The following is an 11720-nucleotide window of genomic DNA, read 5'->3' on the forward strand; positions in this document are numbered from 1 at the left end:
TGTTTTTATCAAAAAAATCGTCACTGGTTGGTTTTTTGAATTATGCCAAAAAAATTTAGGGCATGATGAATTATAGCACCACAACCATTTTTCGAACAACCAAATCAAAAAAAAATTGAATTAATTTATAAATTGTTTTTTTTGAAAATTTTGTCATATATGATCACTGTTTTTACACCAAAAAATAAAAATCAAAAAAATCAAAAAATATATTTAATAAAATTCAAAAAAAATTAAAAAAAATTAAATTAATTGTGTGTGTATTGTTAAGCACTGCTTTGTTTGGTGTGCAACGGTGTCCAGCTATTCCTTATATTATTGAGACAACGCACTTAGCTTCAGTCGTGCCCATTGTTATTGCTCCAAATTGTAAGTTTATTTATTTGTATAAATTCATTTACAACAAAATCATAAATAATCATAAATCAAAATCGAAATCGAAAGTTATAAACTTTTTCAAATATTTGATAAATAATAATCATTCAAAAATATATTTATATTTTAAAGTTTTATATTTATTTATTAAATTAAATTAAATTATTATTTTATTTTATTTTTTTTAAAAAACTTAATATTACTTTCTTCCCTTTTTTAAAAAATATATTTATTGCTTTTGCTTCAAAGGTAAATAAATAAACCATTAATATATAAATAGTTTAGGATATAAAAGTAAATAATTGGATCAATTGGTTTTTGGGTTATAATCAAAAGATAAATAGTTTTAAACATATAAATATTTAAAACACATTCGCTCACAGATAAAAGATAGATAGACAGAGACAATTAAGCAAAATTATATCATCAATAATAATTATCATAACATTGTTATGTAGTGTCAGTTAAGATATTTGATTCATCGTTTTTCATCATTAGTCATTCTCTTTGACTGATCACCACACATACACACACAAAAAACCACACACAAACAGTAACCCATACCCAAAAACAAAGACTGCACTCAATTTTTTTTTTTATGTTTTTAATTTTTTTAATTTTTTTCTTTTTAAAGATTGGTCTTAAAATGTCGCAAAATAATATTGTGTATATCACATATAATGCAAATAATATCAATAAATTAAAATTTATCTACATTTTTATATTTAATAAATAAATTAATTAAATATTAAACTAATAATATTAATTTTTATTATATTTAGATAACAAAACAAAAAAATAATAAAAAATGTCAGCTCAAATGTATGAAAATTTCAAGGTGAACAGTTCAAAGGTTCAATACACAGATGAGGAAATCATCTCAAACTACACATATAGTACATCAAAGACCTCGGTTGTCAATGGAGAGTTGATCGTTGAGCCAGTCAACACCAACTACGTCTTCAAGACCGACCGTAAGGTTCCAAAGTTGGGTTGTATGATCGTTGGTTTGGGTGGTAACAATGGTACTACAGTTGTTGCTGGTGTCATCGCCAACAGAGAAGGTTTGTGCTGGAAGACCAAAACCGGTCTCCAAAAGCCAAACTACTACGGTTCCGTCGTCATGGCATCGACCATCAAGTTGGGTAGTGACGCCGAGGGTCGTGACTCCTACGTACCATTGAAGAGCTTGCTCCCAATGGTACATCCAAACGACATTGTTTTCGGTGGTTGGGACATCAACAACGCCGATCTCGCCGAAGCCATGGAGCGTGCTCAAGTCTTGGAACACGACCTCCAACGTCAGTTGGTTCCACACATGAAGGAGATCCGTCCATTGCCATCGATCTACTTCCCAGACTTTATTGCCGCCAACCAAAAGGACCGTGCCAACAACGTCCTCACCGGAACCAAGAAGGAGCAGATGGAGCAAATCCGTCGTGATATTCGTGAGTTCAAGGAATCCAACAAGTTGGACAAGGTCATCGTTTTGTGGTCTGCCAACACCGAGCGTTTCTCCAGCATCTTGCCAGGTGCCAACGATACCTGGGAGAATCTCCAACAATCGATCGAGCGTGGTGACGATGAGATCTCACCATCGACTTTGTTCGCCGTCGCCTGTATCTTGGAGAATACCATCTACATCAACGGTTCACCACAAAACACCTTTGTACCGGGTGTCCTCGATTTGGCCATCCAAAAGAACGTCCCAATCGCCGGTGACGACTTCAAGACCGGTCAAACCAAGATCAAGTCCGTCTTGACTGACTTCCTCGTCTCTGCTGGTATCAAGCCAACCTCTATCGTTTCATACAACCATCTCGGTAACAACGACGGTAAGAACTTGTCTGCCCCACAACAATTCCGTTCCAAGGAGATCACCAAATCCAATGTCGTCGACGACATGATTGCCTCCAACTCGATCTTGTACAAGGAGGGTGAGCACCCAGACCACGTCATCGTCATCAAGTACGTCCCATACGTCGGTGACTCCAAGCGTGCCATGGACGAGTACACCTCACAGATCTTCATGGGTGGTCACAACACCATCGTCATCCACAACACTTGCGAAGACTCATTGCTCGCCGCACCAATCATTTTGGATTTGGTCATCTTGGCAGAGATGTGCGATCGTATCAGCTTGCGTCTCGACACCGCCAACGAATTCATCACTTTCCATCCAGTTTTCTCATTGCTCTCCTATTTGCTCAAGGCCCCATTAGTCCCAGAGAAGGCCAACGTTGTCAACGCCCTATTTAAACAAAGAGCTGCTATTGAAAATATTTTTAAGGCCTGTGTTGGTCTCCCACCCGACAACAACATGTTGTTAGAACAAAGAATCTAAACGTCGTATTACTATAGTGAAATTATTTAATTAGTACATCATCATTTTTTTTCATAACACAATCACCCACCAAAAAATAGCCCATCAAAACTAAAACAACAACAACAACCTTAAAAATTAAAGAAAGAAATCATTTATTTTTTGTAATAAAATCTAAAATATAAGATTAAATGAGAAAAAAAAAACCAGTAATTAAATAGTAGTGTTCTTTCAAAAGTTTATTTGTAAAAAGTAGATATACAATTGTTTATTTGCAAAAAGTAAATAGATATTGATTTACAGGTTTAAATTTTCCAAGATTAATTAAATTCCTGTCAATATGATTTTGGGAGACTATCGGTATTCTTTTAGATTTGATGTGAAAATATAATTTTACATGTCGAATCGATTGGTATTCTGGGTGAGATAATATTGTAAACATTGTATATATATGTTGAAGTTGAAGGAAAGTTTCAAATTCTTTGATTGAAATTTTGAAATTAGTTTTATTATCTTTGTGTTTAATGAAATCAAATCTATCAACATCCAAACTACCTGCAAATTTCACCTCATCTTTTATCAGCTCTAGGTCCTTAGTGTCATAAAATGTAATATTCTCGAGATTTTTTGCATTGACAACATTGATATAAGAATGACCAAGTCTGAGGTTCTTCTGGGGATTGCAAAGTACTGAATATATGATTCCAAATTGTCTATACACGATTGTTTAAATTCATTTGGTATGAATTTGAATTCATAGGATTTCAAATGTAGAGGTGTATTCTTGAATAGAGATAATTCCTATCCAATATTGATGACACTCTTGATTGATAGAGATTCGATTGCATAGCCCGATAATATGAAGAGCAACATCTGTGAAATTGCTTTGAAGTTGTTTATAGGTTGGTAGCGAAGAGAATTGGGTTATTGTAAAATGTTAAATATTCTTTGCTTCTATCAGTTTCATGTAGCAAAGTTGATATAGAAATTACGAATATCACTAAGATCACATACTAGCTTTAAATGATTGATTGATGTATCGCTACAGCTTGGCTTGATATCTTTAAACAATTGAATCAATGTTTGTTTAAGTTTGTTGTAGAGGTCATTGTCAAAAGTCTTCAAAAACTAAAATAATTCAATAGATAATAATATATCTGTAAGTATATATGTATAACATTTATAACAAATTAGAGTACTAATGGTATACAATACTGTAACAACAAACTCTAATATATTAGAGTAATTAAAGATAGTTCATCATCTTTTAAAACAGGTAATATTTCTTTGACTTTTGATATAAAGTCAAAATATAATATTTGATAATACATCATACAAAAGTCAAGTTATATTAATGATAGTTATCAAACCACCCTACAAAATTATTAAAGATCACCAAAAAAAAAACAGTTTAAAGTTAAACTTTGATGATTTAAATCTGCAAAAAAAGATTTGTGAATTTCAAATTACTTGAAATTGAATATCTATCTTTTTTGTTTTCTAGAACAAATAATGAATGTTGTAATTATAATACTAAAAATAATAAATACAAATAAAAATTAAAAAAAATTAAAAATGAAAAACTAAAAAATAGAGATCTTTGAAAAAAAAAAAACTAAAAAAGTATTAAAAAATTTTGTGTGTGGATACACAAGGAGAATCAACATTACCACCAATTTCACACTTCTTGATGTCCAATTTTTAATTAATTAAATTAACGACATTAATGTGACTCTGAGTATTTATTTTTTATACACAGTTACAGTTATACAATTAGAATTTATTAAATTCAAAAAGTAGTTAGCAGGAACTTGAAAAGAAGCGAACAAGTGATTGGTTTTTACATAGTTCACGCACTATCATAGAATTACTACACATTGTCTCTTCAATTGTGAATGTGGTAGATTGCTTTGATTTTCAATACACACACCCTCTCAATCTAATACAAGAGTAAGTAGTATATTATAAATAAACTCTATTAGCATAATAAATATATGTGTTTTTTATTTATTTTTTTTTGGTGGTAATTAATGTTTTGGTTGTCCGTTTGCATGTTGTATTATTATATTCTTTTATATTTTAATTTAATTTATATCATGTTGTGTTGTGTTGTTGTTGTTGGTGGTAGTGTCTGTCTAGTGTTTTTTTTATATTTTTTGTGTTTTTGTCACCGGTATCAAGACATGACTGTCAAAAAATGGTCGACCATTAGAATCTAGAATGATGAATGAATGAATGATATCTGAATAGAATGAAGCTACAACAACCAAACAAAACAATAACAAAGATTAGTAGATAGGCCCGATTGAATTGAACAATGAACGCACAGGGTTTTGCTATATTTATATTTGTTTATATTTGGAGCATTTTTTGATTCAGAAAATCATTTGCAACAACAACAACAAACAAATCAACCAACCAACATTCGAAATCACTAAAAACAAAACAATATATTAATACAATTAATCACCAGAGAGAAGAGACTGTCAACAACATTTGTTGAAATCTCCTAAAAACTCTTTGCTTATTTCTATATATATATATATTGTCTTGGGATTCTCCAGTCATAGTATTCCCTTTTTCTTTTTCTTTTTTTGGTGAATGTTATGTTATTGTTTTTGCTAAACATTGTCAATGTTGTTCATTTCTACTAATATTACTTTTGCAAACATTACACTACTACTACTTTTATAAAAATACATATATAAACTTAACAAACAAAACATTTTATAACATTTCTATATTTATATTTTGTTTTGTTATTTGCAGCATTACTTAGTTGTTTTTGTTGTAGCTATTATCATTACTATTTTTATTACATTCTTTGCTTTAATTTCCTTTTTAAGAAAAAAACAAATATCTAAACTAATTATCAATTTTGTACTATCATTGAACACCTACCCACGCATCCAGTGGACAAAATGAGAAATCTACAACATATTCAATTGAAAGAGGTTGAATCGTTCGATGATGACGAACAAAACTTTGAATTGGATGATCACCCAAAGAAGAAATTCTATCACCCCAAAGATGCGTCAGCCATCGACAAACTTAGATATCTATTGAAAGACGGATTTGCTTACATCACCGCCACCAACACCAGAAAGGCAATCCTTCTTACAGCTATATTTTTAATTTTCCTAACTCTTACTCTAACCGTTTCATTTTCCACGAGATCATCAAGTAAGTTTTTTATTTAAATCAATCAATTAATATTCAAATTATTAATAATATTAAAAATTATTATTATTATTATCATTTTAAAAGAACCAAAGATACCAGGTTTAATTTATTCAGATTTGAAATTACCATCTTGGATTAAACCCGTTCATTACTTGGCACATGTAACCACATTCATGAGTAATGATACATTCAGCGGTGACATTGTTATTACCTTGAACATCACCACCAGCAACAATGAAGATTACATTGTCGTTCATGGTGATGAATTCGTATTGGATTCAGCACGTTTAGAAGTTCTAAAATCAGTGTCCACTTCCTACCCAGACAGTTACACCGCTCCACAATCTTCAATCTCTGCAGATAAAATAACATTTGATAAGAATAACACATATTATATTATTCAATTTGATAAATTATCAAAATATTTAAGTGTAAGTAAAAGTTAAAACAAACAACAAATTTATAATAATTAATTGATTGTTATTAACATTTTTTTTTATTTTGTTTAAAAACAAATATAGGATGGAAATCAATATTTTAAATTATATATTTCATATCATTCGAATTTGACTGATTCTCTCAAAGGTTATTATATTTCAAAGTATGATGAGATTGGTAATACCAAGAAGAAGTTGGCTATGACACAGTTTGAACCGACCGATGCACGTTTGACCTTCCCTTGCTTCGACGAACCAGCTTTCAAAGCAAACTGGACCATCTGGATGGATATAGACGGTGACTACAATGCACTCTCCAATATGGAGTCAATTGAAACCAAAGTAAATGGCGACAGAAAGTTGGTCAAGTTTGGTACAACACCAAAGATGTCAACCTATCTGGTGTGTATCATCACACATCAATACACTCAAATCAATGATACTGTTGATCTCGGTAAGGGTAGATCGATCATCGTTCGTATCTGGTCATCCCTGCTCCAGAGCAACCAGACTGCATACCCACTAGAGGCAGCATCACTCTCCATAAAATTCTATACCGAATATTTCGAAATTGACTATCCACTATCAAAGATGGATATTATTGGTGTATCAGAGTATGTTTTTATTGTTAAATAATAATATCTATTTAAATTTAATTAATTAACCAAAAACAAAATTACTATTTTTCTAAATAATTAATATAGTTTTGCAGCTGGTGCAATGGAGAATTGGGGTCTAATTACATTTAGAAATACAGATGTTTTCTATTCAAATTTAACAGCATCGGTTGAATCCAAACAAAGAGTATCGGAAGTTATTGCACATGAGATTGCACATCAATGGTTTGGTGATTTGGTTACTATGAAATGGTGGAATGATTTATGGTTGAACGAAGGTTTTGCTACATTTATGTCATACAAATGTTTGAGTGCTGCATTCCCAGATTTCAATGTATGTATTAACTTATCAAACTAATCCCTTACCCTTTTTATCTTTCCTAACCAAATACAATGTTTTATCATCAAATGTAGAGTCAAAGTGACTTTTTAAATCTTATTAAAATATCTGGTTTAACTATGGATTCAAGTAATAACACTCATCCAATTTCAAATAACTTTGTTAAAGTAATTGATATTGAAGCTTCATTTGATTCGGTATGTATACATATCAAAACAAGTTTAAATATCGAAAGGAATTATATTAATATGCTAACTTGTTATAATTATATAGATTACTTATGATAAAGGTGCAAGTGTATTGAATATGTTGGATACTTTAATGAAATCAGGTGGTGTCGATCAATTCCAAATTGGTATTCGTAACTATTTGAATAAACACCAGTACTCGAATGCCGAGACTGCTGATCTCTGGCAAGAGTTGACCAAGGCATCGAATCCAACTATTCAAGTCGATGAAATTATGAAGAATTGGGTCACCGCTCCAGGTCTACCATACATCAATGTCACCTCTATCAAAGGTGGCAAAGCACTGGCTCTCTCTCAACATAGATATCTCGGTAATATCGACTCGGTCGCCAAAGACACCACCATTTGGAACATCCCAATCTCTGTGGCAACCAACTGCTCCATCAGCAAATCCAATATGGATGGCGCCACCACTGAGATTGCAATCGACTTGAACGAGTGTAAATATGCACTGTTCAATAACCACGCCAATTCATTCGTTAGATACAAGTATGACACCGAGACACTCAATGCAATCATCCACCAGATGTCGAGAGACATCAACTCGCTCGATCCACTCGGTGTCGTTGAGTTCCTTGACGACCAATTCAGCTTTGTGAAAGCCGGTTTGTTGCAGCCATCGAGTGCATTCGAGATGGCATCGTTCCTCGGCAACAACACCAACATTCCCGCAACCATCTTGTCGGCCACTCTCAACGGAATCGCCACTATCGGAAGCAGTATTACCGAGCAGGAATGCTATCCACAATTCCGTCAACTCCAACAATCCTACTTCCGTAATGTATTGGCCGATTTCAACTACTCGGCAACTCCGACTACCTACCTGGACAAAGTCAGATTCAAGACTATCATCGGCCTGTCAAACAGTGCCGGAATTACTCAGACCGTTGAATTCCTCAACAAGACATGGCACGACTTGAAATCGACACCGGAGAAGATCAACCCAGACTACCGTCGTTCGATGTACGCATCGATCATCGTCAACGGTGGCAACAACGAGTACAACTGGGTACGCGAGCGATTCCTCCACGGCAACAACAATGAGAAGACCGAATCACTGTTGGCACTCGGTCAAGCCAGACAACCATACCTCGTCAAGCGATCGCTCGACATGTTCATGAATGGCACCGTAAGAATTCAGGACTACATCTATCTCATTCGTAGTCTGTCGCTCAACTCCAACGGTATCGACGCAGCGTGGCGTTACTTCCGTGAGAACTACGAGTTCTTTGAGAAGAATCTCAACGCACAATCACTCGGACAATTCACCAATACCATCGGTGGTCAATTCAACAGCAAGATACTCCTCCAGGAATTCAACGAGTTTGTTCAAGGCAAATCAAAGATTCCAGAATACTTTATTAAATCAACACAAGAAATTATTGAAGTAAGTACTATTTAGTTTTGCTCACATATTAATAATTTACCAAACCTATGGTTATTAACCCAACTCTTTTTCTTTTTCTTTTTCAGAATAATATTAAATGGCTAGATAGATATGCTACTCCACTTTGTAGTTATCTTCATGAAAGATTCCCAGATGACATAAATAAATAATAAATAATAAATAATAATAATAATAATCCCCTCTTCCCTTTTAAATAATATATTTAACCTTTTATTAAATTATAACTATAGTTGTACAACAAATAAAAACCAACTATAAATCAAACATTCAAATTCAATTAAAATGATAATTTTGTACAAATAAAAAATAATGAAATTGTACAATTTATTATTTATTATTAGCATTCGCGGTTTTTTCGAAAATTTGAATTAAATTAAAATTAAATTAACAGTTTTTTTTTTTTTCACTCTTTGCAAATTTTTTTTTTCCCCCACACAAAAATAATTCCAAAAAAAAATTTTATCTGTTTATTTATTTTTTATTATTATTCAAACTAAGAAACTAAAAATAATACAGTAAATTATTATTTATATCTATTTAGATTTTAGATTGTATTAATATATATTTTTATAACATTAATCATCACCAAAAAAAAAACATTAATTCTTTAAAATAAATTGCAATTTATTCGTTCGTGTCATCAAATCAAATACTTTTAAACAAAAAAAAAAAAAAAGGGTTCTGTTATAAATCAATTATTATTACAACATACACTTCACTTTCATTGTTTTTTTTTTATACATTTTAATTTTTTTATACTTTGCAATTATACAATATAAAAAAAAACCATACATAGCATATTAACTTAACTTCACAATAATAAGAAATTTCGTATTTTTTTAAAACAAACTTTTTTTTTTAATTTTTTAATTTTTAATATTTTTGCTCTTTTAAAAGTTCTCATCATATCAATAACAAGAAAGAAACGATTCTTTCTAATCTCTTTACCTATAAATAGTAAATATTTAATTATAAAATATTTCTATAAATCTAATCAAACAATTACTTTTAAAAAAGTAAAATACAATAAAAATATACATATATTACAATACAATAATAAACAGCAACAACGTTCGAACGAGTATAAATCTTTGTAATAATGGGAAAATGGACAGAAGCTAAATATGAAACAGAGTTTATAAGCAAAGTTAGATCAATCTTTGATGTAAATATTAATATATAAATGAACGATTATATAACCAAATGAAACTAACATTGATCATTTCTTTTTTTTTTTTTTTTTTTTTGAACTTTTTAGGAAATAAGTGATAGAAAAATAAAAGAAGTAAATATCAATTTCAAATTACATATTAATCCCTTGTTTGTTTATATTAATTTTTATCTTCTTTTTTTTATTAGGGTGAAAAATATGTTACTTTTGAAGAATTTGTTGACAAGTTTGATGTAAATAATAAATCAACTAGAATTTACTTTGAGGAAATAATAAAGGAAACCTGTGGTGTTTCGAGCTCGGGAATGACTCACCAACATACTTCAGGATTAAGACGATATCGTGAACCCTATTCCTATGTTCCACGTGAGAATCCAAGAAATTTCTACTTTTTACCGGGATCTTCTCAGGGTATGATGGACGTTCCACACTACAGTCCATTCCTTGGCAACCCCAACCCCAACAACCTCAATGGTAACCACTACAGCATCAACCCTAACAACAACAGCGGCAATAACAACACTTCTACAGCGATCAACCACCAGCAGCATTTCGATCAATTGAATCAGCAGACCCAACAGGTTCTCCAACACGTTCGTTCACAGATGGCATCGTCATTGTCATCATCTCTCAACACCAATCTACCAAACAACAACAACAACAGTAACCAACAACAGACTGCCACCGCCAGTCTCTTGATTCCATTTTCTATGCATTCGTCGTCGTCGTCGAGTGGTGCAACTACCTCCTCGTCAAACTCACAGTCGTCATCGACTTCATCGTCGACCACCAGCAACAATCCACTGCTTCCCATCCCAATGCCACCTTTCAATAGCTCTTCATCGTCATCATCTTCGTCACCGTCAAACTCCACCTCCACACCTGTATCACCATCACTCCAACCGTTTGAATTTGCACCACCCCGATTGTTGCGACTTCCAATCACCAGAAATCTCCACTTAAACTCATCAATTATAAATTCTCCACCATCTTCACCACCGACCTCCAACCACAACCTTCCTACAACCACATCATTTTTCTCATCACCATACCATAACAATCTCTAGTTTAGTTTTAAAATTTATCATACAACAGTTTGTTTGTTTTTTTCCGTATCATAACCAACCCTCCATATATTTATATATTCTCACACCTATTTATATATACTTACTCACACACTGCTCCTCCTACTATTGATTATGATTGGGTGTTTAGATAAAACCAAAGTTATAAATATGCATACCAACACTCCCACACACCCTATGTTGTTGTTTTTTTTTTTTTTCTGTTGCTTTTAAAGTAGATCACTTCAAAGAGTATGATAACTAAGGTGAAAAAAACAACATTTATATCTTATCATCCTTCTTAAGAGTGATCAGAGAGAGAGAGAAAGAGAATTTAACAATAATAATTTTATGTACACCCAACTTTTTTTTTTTATTTTTTTTTATTTTTTTATTTTTTTTATTTTTTAGATTAATCGAACAATATTTACCAACTACAAAAACAAAACAATGTATATAATAGTAATAATTTTATATTCAAATTGAAACATTAAATAAACAATTGGTATTAGTTTACTTTTTTTTTTTAAAGAGTAAAATGTAAAATACCATAT

General features: G+C 31.8%; 3 protein-coding genes across 3 annotated transcripts; all 3 read left to right on the top strand.

The window, feature by feature from the left end:
• Positions 1-1183: 1183 nt before the first annotated feature.
• ino1 (inositol-3-phosphate synthase) lies at positions 1184-2719 on the top strand (the record flags this gene model as incomplete). The annotated part of the gene is made up of 1 exon (XM_020580683.1): positions 1184-2719. One exon carries the CDS (start codon positions 1184-1186, stop codon positions 2717-2719), a length of 1536 nt encoding a protein of 511 aa, XP_020429270.1.
• A 2900-nt stretch (positions 2720-5619) lies between these two features.
• On the top strand, positions 5620-9080 carry PPL_09897 (M1 family metallopeptidase; the record flags this gene model as incomplete). Its single annotated transcript, XM_020580684.1, has 7 exons — positions 5620-5881; positions 5966-6312; positions 6403-6932; positions 7023-7269; positions 7350-7472; positions 7549-8910; positions 8997-9080. 7 exons carry the CDS (start codon positions 5620-5622, stop codon positions 9078-9080), a joined length of 2955 nt encoding a protein of 984 aa, XP_020429271.1.
• A 950-nt stretch (positions 9081-10030) lies between these two features.
• PPL_09898 (uncharacterized protein) lies at positions 10031-11169 on the top strand (the record flags this gene model as incomplete). The annotated part of the gene is made up of 2 exons (XM_020580685.1): positions 10031-10096; positions 10291-11169. 2 exons carry the CDS (start codon positions 10031-10033, stop codon positions 11167-11169), a joined length of 945 nt encoding a protein of 314 aa, XP_020429272.1.
• Between the last annotated feature and the right edge of the window lie 551 nt (positions 11170-11720).

Source organism: Heterostelium album (genome assembly GCF_000004825.1).
Source record: "Heterostelium album PN500 unplaced genomic scaffold PPL_scaffold11, whole genome shotgun sequence".
NCBI lineage: Eukaryota > Evosea > Eumycetozoa > Acytosteliales > Acytosteliaceae > Heterostelium > Heterostelium album.